The sequence below is a fragment of the Lycorma delicatula genome, chromosome 4, assembly GCF_047948215.1.
Source record: "Lycorma delicatula isolate Av1 chromosome 4, ASM4794821v1, whole genome shotgun sequence".
Classification (NCBI taxonomy): domain Eukaryota; kingdom Metazoa; phylum Arthropoda; class Insecta; order Hemiptera; family Fulgoridae; genus Lycorma; species Lycorma delicatula.
The window spans coordinates 182,907,895-182,927,260 of NC_134458.1; the positions used below are offsets into that span (position 1 = coordinate 182,907,895).

At 30.7% G+C, this 19,366-nt stretch overlaps 1 protein-coding gene across 2 annotated transcripts in view; it reads left to right on the forward strand.

Moving 5' to 3' along the window:
* LOC142324138 (ankyrin repeat domain-containing protein 13D) overlaps positions 1 to 19,366 on the forward strand; it is a 74,095-nt gene that overhangs the window by 4,300 nt on the left and 50,429 nt on the right. For both annotated transcript variants that reach the window (XM_075364825.1, XM_075364826.1), the window contains exons 2-4: positions 5,400 to 5,535; positions 10,886 to 11,010; positions 15,406 to 15,451. In XM_075364825.1, the coding sequence (XP_075220940.1) occupies positions 5,400 to 5,535; positions 10,886 to 11,010; positions 15,406 to 15,451 (307 nt within the window). The remainder of the gene's footprint in view (positions 1 to 5,399; positions 5,536 to 10,885; positions 11,011 to 15,405; positions 15,452 to 19,366) is intronic.

Sequence of the window (19,366 nt, forward strand, 5' to 3'; positions counted from 1 at the left end):
CAGCTGATGGATGAATGTAGAAAATATAAGAATGCTAGTGATGAAGATAGTAAAAGGAACTATCGACAATTAAGAAATACTATAAACAGGAAGTGCAAACTAGTGAAAGAAGAGTGGATCAAAGAAAAGTGTTCAGAAGTAGAAACAGAAATGATCATTGGTAAATTAGACGGAGCATACAGGAAGGTTGAGGAAAATTTTGTGGTACATAAAGTAAAATCACATCAAAAATTAATTTAAATCTCAGGAAAAGATTTTTGAAAGTGTATGTTTGGAGTGTCGCTTTATATGGAAGTGAAACTTGTACAATCGGAGTATCTGAGAAGAAAAGATTAGAAGCTTTTGAAATGTGGTGCTATAGGAGAATGTTAAAAATCAGATGGGTGGATAAAGTGACAAATGAAGAGGTATTGCGGCAAATAGATGAAGAAAGAAGCATTTGGAAAAATATAGTTAAAAGAAGAGACAGACTTATAGGCCACATACTAAGGCATCCTGGAATAGTCGCTTTAATATTGGAAGGGCAGGTAGAAGGGAAAAATTGTGTAGGCAGGCCACGTTTGGAGTATGTAAAACAAATTGTTGGTTATGTAGGATGTAGAGGGTATACTGAAATGAAACGACTAGCACTAGATAGGGAATCTTGGAAAGCTGCATCAAACCAGTCAAATGACTGAAGACAAAAAAAAAAGAAAAGTAAAATCTAATAATGTGTTAAACAAAGATGGCACACCGATTTATAATATGAAAGGAAAGGTTAATAGGTGGGTGGAATATATTGAAAAGTTATATGGAAATGAATTAGAAAAGTTTGTTGTAGAGGATGAAAGGGGAGAAACAATCCTAACATCTGAATTTAAGAGAGCATTAAAAGATTTGAATGGCAGAAAGGCTCCTGGAATAGACAGAATACCTGCAGAACTACTGCGCAGTGCAGGTGAGGAAGCAACGGATAGTTTATACAAACTGGTGTGTAATAATTATGAAAAAGAGGAAGTTCTGTTAACTTCAAAAAGAGTGTTATTATAGTCATGATACTAAAAAAAGCAGGAGCAGATAAATGTGAAGAATACAGAACAATTAGCTTAACTAGTTGTGCATCAAAAATCTTAACTAGAATTCTGTACAAAAGAATTGAGAGGAGAATGGAAAAAGAGTTAGGAGAAGACCAGTTTGGTTTCAGGAAAATTATAGGGATAAGGGAAGCAATTTCAGCACTCTGATTAATAGTAGAAGGAAGATTGAAGAAAAAACCCAATATACCTGCCATTTATAGACCTAGAAAAGGCATTCAATAACCTAGACTGGAATAAAATTTCAGTATTTAAAAAAAATTAGGGTTAAGTTCAGAGATAGAACAATTGCTAACATTTACAGGAACCAAGCAGCAACAGTAATAATCGAAAATAAGAAAGAAGCTGTAATAAAAAAGGGAGTCTGACAAGGATGTTCCCTATCCCTGTTACTTTTTAATCCTTACGTAGAACTAGCAGTTAATGATGTTAAAGAACAATTTAGATCGGGAGTAACAGTACAAGGTGAAAAGATAAAGATGCTACTTTTTGCTGATGATATAGTAATTCTAACTGACAGTAAAAGAGATTTAGAAGAAGCAATTAACGGGAAGGATGAATTCTACACATGAAAATAAACAAGAACAAAACAAAAGTAATGAAATGTAGTAGAAATAATGTAGATGGACCACTGAATATAAAAATAGGAAGAGAAAAGATTATGGAGGTAGAAGAATTTTGTTATGTGGGAAGTAGAATTACTAAAGATGGACAAAGCAGGAGTGATATAAAATGTCGAACAGCACAGGCGAAACGAGCCTTCAGTCAGAAATATAATTTGTTTACATCAAAAATTAATTTAAACATCAGGTAAACATTTTAGAAAGTATATGTTTGGAGCGTAGCCATTTATGTGGCAGTGAAACTTGGACAATCGGAATACCTGAGAAGAAAAGATTAGAAGCTTTTGAAATGTGGTGCTATAGGAGAATGTCAAAAATCAGACGGGTGGATAAAGTGACCAATGAAGAGGTGTTGCAGCAAATTGATGAAGAAAGAAGAAGCATTTGCAAAAATGTAGTTAAAAGAAGAGACAGACTTATAGGCCAAATATTAAGGCATCCTGGAATAGTTTCTTTAATATTGGAGGGACAGGTAGAAGGAAAAAATTGTGCGGGCAGGCAACATTTGGAATATGTAAAACAAATTGTTAGGGATGTAGGGGGTATACTAAATGAAACGACTGGCACATAGCGAATGTTGGAGAGTTGCATCAAACCAGTCAAATGATTGAAGACAAAAAAAAAGTTTCAGTGTGAATGCCAGTTGAACACTCCATAATCCGATTTTATAAAGTGCAAGGGTTCTTACAATAACAATGCAGTTAGTATAAATTATAAAACTACCAAGTGTACCTCACTTTGTCTTATCCCAATTTCTCTATAGCTAAAATATTAAACAGCAATACTTACATGACAAAAATGTCATTCTTAATTCTTGTTAACTATCCAGCTCAATTCAACACTGTAAAGGTCAAAGCATATTCTATCAGTTTTTCAAGTTGGACCTAAGGTGAGAGGTTCTATGTAGTTTATTTGTAAAATTATACAACAGCCTATTTAAAATATTAATCTTCATAACATACTGCAGTTTAATTTTAATATTATTTTTTTCAGAATGTTATTTTATGCAAATTGAATTGAAATAAAAATAAAAAATATTATAGGGTATTTTTTACGAATAATGACGAAAAAAATGACAGCAAAAAGTATTGTGTTTACTGTTATTCAGAACATTTTCAAAGATAATATAATATTATTTATTTTTTTCTATTTACAATAAAAATTACTTGATAGTTTGTAATTTAACAAACAATGATTTCATTGTGGTGGGAATTACAACAAATACTTACTTTTAAATGAATGTAAATTCTTCAAATTATTTGGTAAGAAACAAATCATGGTCATGTATTTTAGTTGAGCACACTCTTTTCCACTAGGTGGCTTAAAATTGTCAATAAAATGAATTCTCTGCTAAAGAATATGCAAAAACTACTGTTGCAACAGCACAGCATTTATTTCAAGTAGATTCGGAAAAGATCCACCTGTGAATAACTGTATCATGAAATGGTATGAAAAAATCATAAGAAAGACTGTGTATGTACTGAACATTGCCTAGAATATCAAAGAACAAGTGAAGAGATTTTGGATCATGTTAGACAAACCTGTATAATGTCACTTGCAAATCAGTCTGTTTGCAATTGTATAAGTACAATATCTTCCATTCTAGGGTTTTGTGAATTCTTTAAGAGGCTGAAGGTTATATCCTACAAGCTTCAACTTTTACCCATTCAGTTTAAATAATTAAGAAATGGTGATATTTCTAACGAAGTGCTAAAAAATGTGAGATTAATAGTTTTATTAAATTCTCATCTTTAGTGCTAAAGCAGCTTTTGTATATTTGAGAGTGTGAATTTTTACAGCATGTGAATATGGAATTCCAGAAATGTCCGCTTTGTTAATAAGAACGTTTGAGATATGCTAAAGAGAACAGACTTGTGCTGTTTTAAAAATTATGGTGCGCAGGTCATTTTTTACAGAGCCATCATATGGATATAATCCAGAATCTTGCTAAAGTGGCTGATGATGTAGGTTAATGAAGACAGGGATGATTATATTTATCAACAACCTATTACCACGATAATGCATGACTATAAGTGGATGAAATCTTATTAAAACATTAGGCAGCACACATCAGTGGCAATGATTATTGACCATCCTAATGATTTTATGAGCTTCATCAAGATCAAGCTCACATCCTGATTTAAATGTTATTTTTTCATATGGTGATTAATGAAGAATACTGTTTTTGTGTTCTTATTCCCTGCTGATCCTACAGAATATAGAAACTGCAACACCACATCTGTAACAGCAATGGCTACTACTGATTAATGGTACTAATTTGTGGGACAAATTGTAGGAATATAATCTGGATACCTGCTGCATCTGTAAATATGGAAATATTGAACATCTGTGAGGTGTCTTAAGAAAAATCTAGCAGAAATTTTCATTTTACTATAATATAATTTAGAATCAGTTTCATAAATTGTTGTTAATAATTATTTAAAATGTTTAACAAAATTATGGATAACCTGGTTGTATTAAACATTTACTTTATATTTTCTGTTATAAAAAACCTTTTTTTTAACATGTAGCTTTTAAAATGTTACTTTTTTAACGTATTTAACATTGTTTAATATGATTGCTTCTGAATGTGTAGAACTCATTCTGAAGAAGCCACAGAGTGTAACTTTAGAAGCCTTTCATGTCAAAACCAATAATAACATGTGTATTTTAAGTATACTTATTTAATTTTTTTCAATTCTTTTACAAAACAAGATTTGATTTGTGTATTATATTAATAATGTACTTTATTGTTGTGCAAGATAATATAAAAAAGAAGCTGATATTAATATAAATATTTGTAAATTGTTAATGTTTTTCAGAATGTTAATTTTTTTATTAGATTCCAGAAAAGAATCTGATTTGTTTATATATTAAATAAATTCATCATGTACATAGATTAAGTTCATTTTGTATCATGGCCATATTTGTAATTTGTTTTTTTTCTTGCAGTATGATGTTCACACAATATTTTTACAATGATGGGCTTGATTTATCAGTTATGTGCTTATTTAGTGTTGATAAACTATAAAAAAAATTTTGTGTCATTTTATTACCTTTTTGTTGTTTGGCGAAGGCCAAACAATACATTTGAAGAAATGTATTGTATAATATTAGTAAAGATTTCTATTATTTACTAAACAAGGTGTCTATGATTTTGCTTGATTTGCAGCTATTTTAGGTGTTCATTTCATGATAACTTAGGCAAATTAAAATGAGTTAAAATTGAATTTCTTAGAAGGAATCTTTGATCTGGAAAAAAATATATGCAAGGTATTTCTAAATTCTCTCTTTACCATATGAAAAGTTTATAAAAAATCAAAATTTAAATCTCGTGAGTGCTTGTTTGTGCACTCTAGCTAGATAAAAAGTTGCTCTGCACCTGGATATTATTGTACGTTTATAGGATAAAGTTGTTTTGAAATTTTTGGTAAAAAGTTTTTCAGCAGCTATAGCTGGAAAATGAAACACTTCTAGACTGTGTTTTGAGAAATGTTTTCTTTATTTTAACCTGTAGGATTCATTCCTGATTGGATATTTCCTCATTGGATACTTTGTATATTCCTTTGGACCATTGCTTTATGTAAATTTTATTATATTGAGTATTAAAGAGTTTTTCCTCAACTTATCATTTTTTATGTAAATATTGGGAATTCTGTGTACTATTTATGTTGGGGAATAATTATTTTATTTATTATTGTAGGATGAACTGGAAAGAAAAGATACAAGAGGTCGTTCGCCATTGATGCTTGCTGTTACCTTGGGTCATTTAGAAGTAGCAAAGTTGTTAATGGATCGTGGAGCTAATGTCAACACTGAGAATAAAGAGGGATGGACTGGTCAGGCATGACTTCTATTTAGTTTAATTTTTATATATGTATAATTACTTATTTATTATAATATATTGATTTTATCTTGTTAATTAATGAAGTACTTAATTTAAGAATAATAATGCAATAGAATTTAAAAGATTATCATGCATAGTAATTAAAGAAGCTTATTTAACAGTGTTATTATTTATTATATAATAAATAATAACACCTAAAGATTAACACCTAATATATGGAAACCTAAAGATGTGTGGATGGATAGAAGTAAAAATACAATTGTGTATTATTAAAAGTTGCATACGAGACGTGATTAAAACGTTTTTTTTTTGTCTTCAGTCATTTGACTGGTTTGATGCAGCTCTCCAAGATTCGCTATCTAGTGCTAGTCGTTTCATTTCAGTATACCCTCTACATCCTACATCCCTAACAATTTGTTTTACATATTCCAAACGTGGCCTGCCTACACAATTTTTTCCTTTCTAAGGTTGGATTAAAAAGTATCCAACCTTATTTTTTATTGTGGTAACCAGTCATAGCATGGAAGAGAGACTGTTTTGAAATGTAACCTTGACTCTTTTTTTAAGTGCTTATGATTCATTGCAGCCAGTCACTGTTTAGCAGCCGTGTAAGCAAAACTTGTGTCGTGGGCTTGTCTTGGTTTCATTGCCGTTCAGAATGACTGAATGGATTGAACATTAAATTGCATTTAAATCTGCATTGTTTTGTCAGAAACATTGTAAAATGCAAGTAGAGATAATAAGGAAGATTTAAACAGCCTTTGGTAATCAAGCTATGGGTGTTATACAGATTAAAGAGTGGTATCATAATTTTCCAGATGCCCGAACATCTGTCAAAGGTCAAGCAACATCTAGAACATTTATCAAAGGACGATTCCTCTGGCAGACCTTCCTCAGCAAAAAACTTGCAAGTTTGTTGAATGATGATGTATGTTTGTCGAATAACAATTTAGCTTGAAGATTGAAGTAAATTGGGGCTTGAAGATGAAGTAAAAATTTCATTTGGCTCTGTACAATAAGTTTTAATGGAAGATCTTGGGATGTGACACATAACAGTAAAATTTGTCCCAAAACCCCTCACTCATGAACAAAAGGAAAAATGTTGGCAAGATGTGGTAATGTAGAACTGATTTTCTGGAAAAAAATAATAACTGGAGATGAAACATGGGTTTATGACTGAGACAAAGGCACAGTCATCTCATTGGAAAACTCAAGTTCTCCATATATAAGATAGCTAGGCGATCAGGAAGCAATGTGAATATTATGCTAACAGTCATTTTTGATTTTCAAGATATGGTCCATCATAAGTGTTTCTCCTCAAGAACTGTCAGTAAAGGGTAATGCATAACTGTTCTTTGTCAGCTAAGAGATGCTGTTCGACACAAGAGACCACAGTTTTTGGAAAATGGCGATTGGAAAATTCATCACAACAATAATAGCCCATTTATCAAAACTACAAACACATAATTGAACTATTTCAGCAGGCTCCTTGCTCACTAAACACGGCTCCCTGTGAAATTTTATTCTTTCCTAAGCTTAAAATTCTGCGTAAAGGAAAGATACCTGATGACAGAAAAGAGAAAAAAGGACTGAAACAAGAGAACTTATGGTGCTCACTAAAAATTACTTTGCAAATTGCTGGAATAAGTTATTAAACTAAATAGGTTAAGTACCGGGTGATTTAAAAAGGACTTCACATATTTAAAAGCTTATAAAAATTTATTGAAATAACTTACAGATTCAATTTAGGTCTCATTTCATTGAAAAACACATCAAGTTTGTCATCCAACATTCACTTTGGTTTGATATGGCTTCCATTTGTAATGTGACATACATCCTACCTGAAGTTGTTTTCATTCCAGACTGTAGCCAGCAAGTCAAGTGTTTCCTCTGCAGCTGCAGCATTAATTCAGTCTTAGCTCAACAAGATCAGCAGGCAAAGGTGGTACATAAACGTGATCTGTAATGAAACCCCACAAAAAATATCTAGCGGAGTGGCCATGCAATTGGACCTTCATGACCAATCCACCGACCTGGAATCGGGTATCAAGAAAATCTTGGACTTCTAGATGGTAGTGAATTGCTCCTTTGGTTATAGTAATGGCGTACATCTTGGTCATCATCGTCTAACTGAGGAATTACAAATTATGAAGAATGTCTAGATTAATGATACCAATTATGGTTGCTTCCTGGAAGAAGAACAGGTCATACAGTCTTTGTTTGCTTAAGGCTCAAAACACATTGACCTTAGTTGCACGAATGTACTGCAAAGTTTCATGAGGGTTTTTCTACCCCATATTCAGCAGTTATAGGTGTTCACCTTGCTACTGATGTGAAATGTTGACTCATCACTAAAAATTGTATTGTTTAAAAATGTACCATTGTCTGCAATTCTATGCATCATTTCCACATAAAACTGCAGCAAACAACTTTGTTGTCACATTAGTAATATGTTGAATTATGGTTATTTTGTTTGGCTTCAAGTACAATCATTTACGTAATATGTGCCTGACAGTCGTTTGTAGAATGCCAGTCTCACATGACGTCGAGTTGATTTATAAGGATTATGTGTAAAAATTTCTTTGATTTGTTCTAAAGCAACTTCAGGTACACATGGGTATCTTGTTGATTTTGTATGTTTAACAGAACAATCTGTCTCAACGAAGGTTTAGTCCCAAGAGTAAATTGTATGCCCACTAGGAGGCTCCCTATTGTACTTTCTATAAAAATTACGTTGAACTGTTGTTGCTGACTGCAAATTGTGAAACCAAAACATATAGTAAGCATTTCATACCAGTAAATGTATCCATTTTTAACAACACTGGTGATTGCGCTGTTGGCTGAATTTGATACTAATGAACTACTTGAGTCTAAACTTGATGTGTTTTAGTATGAAATGAGACCTCAACTAGACCCATCTGTGATTTATCTAAATAGATTTTTATATGCTATTAACTAATGAAGTCATTTTTGAATCTCCCAGTATTTTTGTTTTTATGTGTCAAAAAGTCTAATACTTTTTTATTACACCTTGTATTTCCTTTTATATCTATTTATGTGGTAGATTTGATTTCCAGTGTAAGAATAAAAAAAAAAAACTTAATAAAATACCATCTACAACAGGTCTATTTCACTGCAGTCTACAAAGTGTGCAAATTACATGAGCTAGTCTGAAATTAACTTCAAGTTGGCTTTAGTAAATAAAAAAGAAGAGAATTAAAGAAGCCTTTTATTAATAAAGGCTTTAGAGCTTTTTTTTATATAAAAATGGAGAGTATTTATTAAATGTGTGTACATTACTTTTCTACCATATTCACCATGTACGTTCAGGAACATTTAGTAATATTAAAAGAGCTTATCTACTCTCATTAAAAATCACTGCTACCTGGACAACTAACCTCCCCCCCCACCCCAACCAATCACAGCTCTCAATGGTTAGAGCTGATTGTTACCACCAACTCCAATCATTAGGAGGATGGTCAGAAATTTCTCACTCTAATGATTTCTTATAATCTGCTGTGTGGGGCCCTCACATTGCATTCAGAGAAATAACAATTTTGACACAACTTTGCATTTGAATATGTGTGTGTTTTTATATACCTTCTATTTATATACCTAAGATGTCACACCTTTGACAGGTAAAAACATGCTTTTTTTTGAAAAACAGCGTTATCTGTTGGATGTAAAAGCAACAAACACTATACTAAATAGTTTACAATTCCATTTCAGTGTTTCCGATATGTGTGTCTACTGTAGAGTAAAAAACGACTGGATCTATTTGTGCTCAGGGAAGAAGGGAGAAAGGGAAAAATCAAAAAAAGTAAAAAGAGAAGGGAAAAATGGTAAAAAGGAGAAAAGGAAATGGGAAGGGGAAGGGAAATAGAAATGGGGGAGTAAAGGGGAATATGGTAAAAGTGAAAAGGGAAAGGTTAAATTTTATGAAGTTCTGTAGTGTTCATTTTGTTAATGTTTTATCAAACTTTCAATTGTGTTCATTTAATCTATATATATATATATATATACTCAGATCTAGCAATAGTGAAGCATTGTTGGGCCTGTTAGTATGTTAATAGTTTCAGTAAGGAAAGCACCATATAACCACATCATTTATCATTTTTCCCTAGTAATTGTATAATGCAATTTTTGTTTCTTGAGATTGACTGTTCCAGTTTGAGCAATGGCTTATAACTCATGTTAGATTGTCTACAACCCTTTTGGTTGTAGCACTTATCATACAGATGGTTTGGTTATATCTACTCTCTGTAAAGTCACAATCATTAAAAACAGAAGTAAAGCAATTTTATTGTTAAAAAAAATTATTTTATTACACAATCAATAACCATTGTGCAAGTATATGGGAATCAGGCTTTTTTAATTAATTAATTTAGGGCTCATAGGCAACTGTGTCTTTTGTTTAAAACTAATCACCTGCACCTTTTCACAAGTAAGAATCATATTGTCATTGGTGTTTAAATATCTCTTCTGATATTAAAACAGTCTAATGTTAGTGCACATTTTGGACTGTCATGGATCTTCTATGCAGACAAAATTATTTTTTATTGTGATCTGGACACCTTTTTTTTAGATAAATATGCATAATTCCGGCATATTAGATTCTAGTTTTGAAGTTATCGAGTGTTTAAAATGTAAAAAACTTCAGATTAGCTTGTTTTTAAAATTCATAATGTGTGAGAAATCTTTTTTGTATGTTTTAAAGTAGATAATACTATTATAAAATTTGTTTCTCTTTTATTGATGACTCGCACCATAAATTTTTAATAAAATGTGAATGATGAGAGATCCAAAAGTGGTGGTTCATGTGGTTCGGTTCTATTTGTAGTTTATTTAATGACTGCAGATAAACTCATTAGTTTATTATAAAATTTGTGAATTTATTTTTGTAAGTTTATAATAATAAGAAATGTATAAATTTATTGCTTAAGGTGATTTTAATGTATGTTTTTATTGTTGACTAAGTGTATTAACAACCTTTTTCAATTGTGGCCTATAGTGATATGTGATCTCCTAACTGTTTCAAGTTGTTTTCTTCCTTATAGCCATTCTTCCCTCTGCTTTCCTATGCTGTCTATGATATTCCTGTGCTATATTGCTGTCTATGATATTAATGTAATCCTGTTAATTGTAACTTTTCATAGTTTTCTGTTGATTATTCATTCTATTGCTTCCTGAAAAAGTTATTCCTGTATAGCTCATGTACAGTCTGGTTTACCTCACTTATGCTAATTGATTTCTGTTTTAACATGTCAAAAGGATGTGATAAATGTAAATCAGGATCTAATATATACTTTAACTGAATTTGTCATAATTTATTGTTTTTTCAGTGGTACAAGAAGCAGTTGCTACCGGTGACCCTGAACTTGTTCATTGTGTATTGGAGAGAAGGGATTTTCAAAGATATTCAAGTAGAGTTGGTGGTGTTCCAGAATTATTGCTTAAATTGAAAGAGGTCATGAGATTTTTTATTATATTTCGTTGTTTTTAGAAGAAAATAGTCATTAGCATCTGATTTGGTGATATGACGCTAATTACAATTTTACTTGTAGTTTAATTAGGAAGGAAGGAGTAATTGGAGGTGTTGAATTAACTTGTAAAGAATTGGAGTTTAATTAGAGATGAAAAAAAACTATAGAATTTCAGATGATTTATCTGAAATTTCACTGCTGTTGTCAGTAATAGAATTTCAGTGAGCTCTTTAAGAGAGTAGATTTGTTAAAATAAATTTTTCATTATCAACAGCTATATGGTATTGGTTTGATACATGATTTATTTGCAGAAGTATTGCTTAATACTGTAATCAGCTCTTATCTGCAAATAATTTCTAAGGTTACTAAACACTGCATGTAGGATCAAATCCAATTTATTCATACATCTTCCTAATTTACCAATATACATATGACAAAGCTTTTTTAATTCGTAATTAAACATTACAGATTTAAAAAAATAGTAACAAATGCAATTTGTAATTGTAACGAATGTAATTGATTGTGCGTGATTTTCAAGGAATACGAACAATTTTTTAAAAATATAATAATGGATTTTTTTTACTATTTTTATTTTGAAATTTACTAAGTAAATTTCAAATAAGCTAATTTATATTAAAAAATGTTATAAACCAATTGAATTATATTTTAAAAATAAAGGATACTTAATATATAAATAAAATTATTAAATTTGAAGGTTTTTGATAAAGAAAATTCAGTTTGGTCAGAAAAAAGGTAAATCACTTTTATATAATGAGTGGTAAGCTTGATAAATAATTATCAGTGTTAATTTTCTAAAATTCATCAAATTGTCAATGCAGAAAGAAATAGTCTTAGCTACCAGTGTGTTGGCTTCATAATTTGGATTGTATCAACATGTTTTTATTGGGAACATCACTACCACAAATTTTACTAAATTTTTGCAAATTTCTATTCTTTTTATGACCCTGTTTGTAAAATGAATCCCTGAGAATTCATAAAATTTCCCCAACTTGAGTGTAACTAATATAAATATAAAACCAAGTTTTTGTTTTAAAATTTTATACTCTGTTTTTATTTGTTCCCATACAGCAGGGATGGCCAACAAGTCGACCGCAAAGGCTTTAAAAGTAGCCCGCGAAGCCAAAGTTGAACAATTTGTTCTAACTTAAATAAATGATTGAAATTCTTAATTCTATAATTTAATCTTACAATAATAAATTATTTGTGAAACATACACATACTGTTTATATTTATCCTGATAAGATAAACAATGTAGTAATACTGAACGCGCTCTGTCGGCGCTAGTTGGTAGCTGTGTGGCCGTGTGTCTCAACTTGCTTTTTCTCTGTAGCGAACATAGACAGGGCGCATATCAGTATCAGTGTGTGTTAGAGAGTTAGATAGTAAAGTGACAGTCAGTGATAGCGAACAGAAGTAAGTATGTTAGTTATTGTTTTAAATATTCCGTAATAATATCTTTAGTAGGTAAATTCTAAAATAATATTTAACCCTATTATTTTAGAATGAATAATCCAAGTACAAGCAGGAAAAAACGTATCATTATCACAGTGAATGGGAAGAAGATTATTTCTTTACTATGATTTCTTTAAAGATGATGTTTTATTTGCAATGCAACAGTAGCTTTGTCTAAGAAAGAAAATGTTAAAAGACATTATCTAACAAATCATAAAAATTACGAAGAAGATTATCCACGTGGCACTGCGTTAAGAAAAACAAAAGTGCAACAACTGAAGGCACAAATAGCTGCACAACAAAATAGTTTTTTAAAATACAATACAAATTCGAAGACAGCTACGATTGCTTCATTCAAAGTTGCTGAAACTTTGATTAAACACAACAAACCGTTTCAAGATGGGGAAATATGGAAAGAGGCATTCATTAAAGCTGGAGAAGAATTGTTTCAGAATTTTAAAAATAAATCTGAAATAATGACATTAATCAAAAATATGTCGTTATCGCGAAATACAGTTATGCGTAGAACAGAAGGAATGAGCCGAAATCTTGAAGACATTTTACATGAAAACATTAATAAATGCGTTGTATTATCACTGCAGTTTGACGAATCTACGGACTATATCGGTACTGCACAATTATGTGTTTTTATTCAAATGGTTTTCGATGATATGTTTGTTACAGAAGAATTATTAACTATTATTCTAATGCATGATTGCACAAGAGGTCAAGATATCTTTGATTTATTTAAAAATTATGTTGCACGAACAAATTTTCCAATCTGCAAGTTGGTATCAATAACCACTGACGGGGCTCCAGCAATGATTGGCAACAAAAGTGGCTTCGTTGCTTTGTGTAAAGGTGATGATGACATTCCAAATTTTATTGACTATCATTGTATCATACATACTCAAATATTATGTTCAAAAGTGTTAAAATTCAATCATGTTATGGATGTTGCGTTTAAAATTGTAAATTCCATAAGATCTAAAAGTTTGTCACGTCGTCAGTTTCGCGCTTTGCTGAATGAATGCGGTGAAGAACACAATGAACTGTTACTTCATACTGATGTAAGATGGTTAAGTCATGCTACATTTTTAGCAAGATTTAGAGAACTTCTGCCACAAATAACCTCTTATTTACAATCTAAAGGTGATTCATATCCGCAATTAAATGATCAAGAATGGCTTCTCGATCTTGCTTTTTTCTGTGATGTTACTGAAAAATTAAACCAATTAAATCAGCAACTACAGGGTAAAGGTAAAACAATAATACATATGTTTAGCATTTTGAAGTCATTTAAGGAAAAATTAAATATGCTTGCAATGCAACTAAAGCGTCGTGATTTAAAACACTATCAAAATCTGGCAGATGAATCTAAAAATAACAAGACTGTTGCTTACGACAAATATGCTGATGTTATTGGAATGCTTCTAAATGTATTTGATAGAAGATTTCTCAAACTAAGTGAACTTGAAGATATTGCCTGTTTTTTATCTTACCCATTTAATGACATCGACGTTGAAAGTCTTGCACAGAAACTTCACAATTTTCTTAATACTACAAATATAGCAGAATTAGAAGAAGAAATACTAAATATTAAATGCGATATAAATCTAAAATCAATGGTTTCAGATAGCAATTTTTGGAAACTAATAAGCAAAGATAAATATCCAAATATTTGGACAATTGTTGCTCGTTTCAAGAAGGCTCCACATATTTATGTGAATCCGCATTTTCTTATATGAATGCGATCAAAACAAAACAGCGATCGCAAATAACGGATCTACATTTAGAGTCATGCTTAAGAATTGCTTTAAGTTCATATGAGCCAAATTTTGAGAAACTTGCTGCTCTTATGCAATGCCAAGTTTCATCCAAATAAAAATTGTATGCTTAAAATTTGTTTTGTTCGTATTTATTTCTTGACATTGTTTTTTTTTAAATTTTAATTAATGTTGGAATTCATAAAATAAAAAATATGTTTTGTTCGTATTTATTTCTTAACATTGTATTTTTTAAAATTTTAATAAATATTGTTTGAATTCATAAAATAAAAAATATATCGTAGGCTTAGATTGCAAACCTGCTAACTCATATTCAGCATATTTTGCACAACTTTCTTAAAACCCATAAATTTTTTGCTTGTCACGTGATTTCAATTAAATAGGTGCATAATAGCGGTGTTTCATAGCCAATGTAAGGTGTTTTTCTCTTTCTAATAGTGTGAAAATGTAATTTTTGACCAAAAGTGGAAGTTTGCAATTTAAATCGGCGATATAATGACTTCTTTAATTATCTTCTAATATTTTTAAATTATTTGCCCATATCCATAGTTGACCGCAGACTATATTTTATGGAAAAAGTAGCCCCTAAAAGCTAAATGTTTGGCCACACCTGCCATACAGTATAATCTTTTCATTAAAATATCATTTAATGAAACAACCAAATTTATTTATAATCTTCACCTGAAAGAATAAAGAAATCAGCATATTTATACATAGTGGTAATATAATGGCCAAGTTATATTAATGTAGCAATAATAATAATTGTAATAATGTAGAAATAGTGAAGTTGACCTTGGATGACTTGTGCTGATTTCAGTTGTTTAGTCTACCTGTAATAAAAAGCCTTAATCTGATGAAGTACTGCTAAGTTTAAAATAAATGTCAGTTGTTTACTGGAAAATTAAATTCAAGATTGGTTAGGAGACGTTTGCATGTTGGACCCATCAACTGGCTGTCCAGTTTATTATTAAACTAGAAATATTTATTTTGTGGTTAATTCTTTAATATTGCAATTGCCAATTTTTTTGTTTATTATATCAACTGCTATTGTTTTACTATTCTTATCATTAATTGTATTACTGTTTAATAAACAATACTCATAGTTGTTTAATTTTTCAGGCACCTGACTTTTATGTTGAAATGAAATGGGAATTTACTAGTTGGGGTAGGTACTATTTCTATCTATTAAGAAATTTACTTTTTATTTATTTATTTAATAATATGTTGTTGAAGACAAAACCTATACAGGTAGGATGCTGTTAAACAGATTTTAAAGCCACAAAAATGCAAATTGAATGACAACAATTATATATATAAATAGTAAATAAAATATATATTTACTTAAATTTTCACTCTCCTTAATTATAGACGTATTATAAAATAACAAACATAAGAATAAATTTTAAATTTATAACACACAAATTTGTGTTTTGAAATCACTTCCTTTACCTTATTATCCACTTTGAATTTTAATTCCTAAAAAGTATAATTCCTAATTTTTGATGCAGGGTATTTTTAAATTAGTTATGTGAAAATAACCTTTAATAATGAAAAAAGTAAATAACTTACAGAAATGTTTGATACAACATTGAATGCAGTACATCTTCAATTTTCATTTACAAATGTTCAATATGGCTACCTTTTGTAACAGCAGTTGTCCCATCTGTAATCAGTTTCCTGCCAAACCCTATGACGCATGTCTTGATCTATGTGGCAACTGTTTGCTATCCAGTGCCGTAGCTCATCGGCATTTCCTAGAATTGGAGGAACAAACACTCAGTCTTTAACATAACTCCATACAGAGATGTCCATTAGAGTTAAATAAGGCAATTGTGCTGGCCCGGAAATTGTTCCACAATGTCCAGTCCAAGTTGGCACTGTGCTATTGAGATGCACGACTACTGCACAATGATAATGTGGTGGCACGCCATCTTGCTGGAAAGTGAATTCTGGGCCCATATACTATTATTATTGTGGCATTAGATAATGTTCATACATGTCCAGGTATGATATACCAATTACAATTGACTCAGGAAAAAAAATGGACCATAAATTTTGTGGACTTACAGCACAAAAAAAATCTACCTTATGCAAGTCTTGTACATTTGTGATTGTGAATTCCACTCACCCCATATCCAAACATTGTGTTGATTCACTTTACTGCTGGTATGGAAGGTTGCTTCATCACTGGACACAATTTTATTAAGATAATTATCTTCAGTTTCAAATTTTTTTAATATGTTTACACAAAACTCAGTTCTTTTCTTTATCATCTTCACTCAAAGCTTACATCAGTTGCAATTCATGTTTTTATATTACTGGGCTGTAGTTTTTAATTTAACTTTTATATTTATTTATTTATTTACTGTATAAATATTGTGTTCAGGCGCCGATGACAATACTTTGTTGTGCACCCAGGAAATAATATTTGTAATGTTTAAATGATAGTTGATTACACAATACCCTAGGAATATACTATAACCCATACTATACTACAACCCATACTATAACCCTAGGAATATTCAATTCTAAGCTGGCGCTTCCTGTTGACTTACCTGGATTGTGATTGAATGTCTACCACACTTGTTCATTTGCCACTTCAGAAACTGAAGGTCTACCCCGACCTGATGTCCTATAAGATACACAACCGGCTTCAATAAAACAATTGTACCATGCAATAACAACTGTCTTTGAGGTGGTTGTTTGTGATATTTAGTCATGAATTGTCTCCGAACGGTAGTAGCTGAATTGGATTCATGAAACCTTAAATACAACACTCTGCACTGGTACACGACTCCATGATGTTTGATGGAATTACTCATTCACGCACGCCACCTAGTGAGAATGTTGGGAATTAATGGTGTTAAACGAAAGTGATTCTTGAAGATATACTGTATTCATTGATGCATCAAAACGATTCTGTAAATTATTTACTTTTTTCATTATTAAAGGTTATTTTTTTATGTAACTAATTTAGAAGTACTTTGTATATTGTCTTTCTTAGTACAGAATATAATATATAAGCAATATATATACATCCATAAAATAATGTTACCGGAAAGCTGGTGCACTTAGGAAGCCTAGAATTTGTTGTTTATCAAACTATCTCATTTAATGAAAATAATAAGACAAGCGAGCACAAAATTAGTTTCTACTTTGGCTGAAGCTAAGTTTTAATTCTATTAGAAAACAACAAAAAATGTTATCACCCTGATAAAAAGTAAAAATTATCAATTTTTTTCTAAGCAAAATTTAATGAATATTCAATTATTAAATTTATTAAATGAAATGTATTAAGCATACTTAACCTTTTTGAGAACTACACAGTTCATTTTTATTAATATACCTTTTTTCAGATTTAAAGTTCATAATATGGAGTAAACACAATAAGAGCAAATATATACATATAAATAACCTACATATTATATATGTGATAAGATATAAATTTCATTAATCCCTGAAATTAATACATCATTATTTTTACATTATGTAATATTCACATACTTAATTCTGAGGTGAAACTGGATTGATTGTATTTAAATCGCCACAAAAAACACAAAAGCCTCTGAAAACAAATCTAGATAAATAAGACTGATAGACAAAAAAAAATTGTTTAATATTTCTCTTAAGTGTGATATTTCTTGAATTGCTTTTTTGCGTACATTACAGATCCGTAAGTACAATTTTTCTATCACCCTTATTTTCAAAAAAATTATGCTTCAAAAAAAATGAAGGGAAAATATAGTTAAAATCTTTAAAATTTATAATTTTGCATGGGCTTTATTATAATAATTTTGCTGATACTTTTCTTTTAAAAATAGCCCCAGGCACATCCTAAATTAATGTCCAACAGTAATCAGCTAGCATGTTATTATTCCATTTCCTTTATAGCAACTTCCATCACCAAAATGTCTTTGTGGAAATGTTCACTGTGTTCATCACTTATGTCTTCGAGGTTGTCTGGGAAAAAATCCAGATATGAGGGGAGGAAATTTATTTTGAAAGACATATTACATCCCATAGCTCTGTACAAAGTATGAAGTTGATTAACAATATTGTGGTAATTGTTGGATTTTTGTTTGCAAATATCTTAAAATGAAGCCCAAGTTGCACTTTCTACATTATTTAACATTGATTAAATACATCATCTTAGACCAGATCTCTTATTTGAGGACGAACAAATATTCCTTCTTTAATTTTTCCTTCACTTACATTTGGAAATTTCTGCTTGATGTACAAAAATCCAGGACTATCCTTCTTCATTGCTTTTACAAAATTTTTCATTAGTCCTAGCTTGATATGATGAGGGGATAAAAATATTTTTTTGGGTTCAACTAAGGGCTCATGAATAATATTTTTCCCATTTAGAGTTAAGTTGTCTTGTTTCTTTCACTCTTTGGTAAGATAATGTTTATCCCAAGCTCAGCTGGCCCATTCGCAAAAAAACACATGTACTTAGTATAGCCTAACTGCATGCCTAACAAAATAGCTATAACTTTCAAATCACCACATATATTCCAGCTATGTTTTTTATATATTTTTTCAAGAACGTGTTTCATCACATCATATGTCTCTTTCAAATTAATACCATAAGCAATTTGTATCGAAGGATATTTGTTACCATTGCGTAGTAGAACCACTTTTAAACTATACTTGGACCAATCTATGATAAGGTGCCAGTCCTCAGGTCTATGAACTTGTCCTAAGTGCAACATAAGCTCATCAATATTTGTGCAATAATCCAAACTATTTTCATCAATAAAGTACTGAGAAAGTTCTTTTTGTTGGCTCCGAAAGCCTGATAATTTTGTATTTTTTTGAAGTAAATTCCAACCTTGCAGTCTTGATCCTAACAGTTCAGCTTAATTTTTTGATAAATTTAAATACGTAACCAAGTCATTTAATTCACTTTGTGATACAAGATGTAGCTTATTGGATGATAATAATCAAAATCATTACTGTCTTTTTCAGTACTGCCTGATTCTTCATCACTACTTTTGAAACATACATTCAAAGGTGGCTCAGGAACTGGAATAATTTCACTGTGAGGTACAGGCTTGATTGCAGATTGCAATGAAGG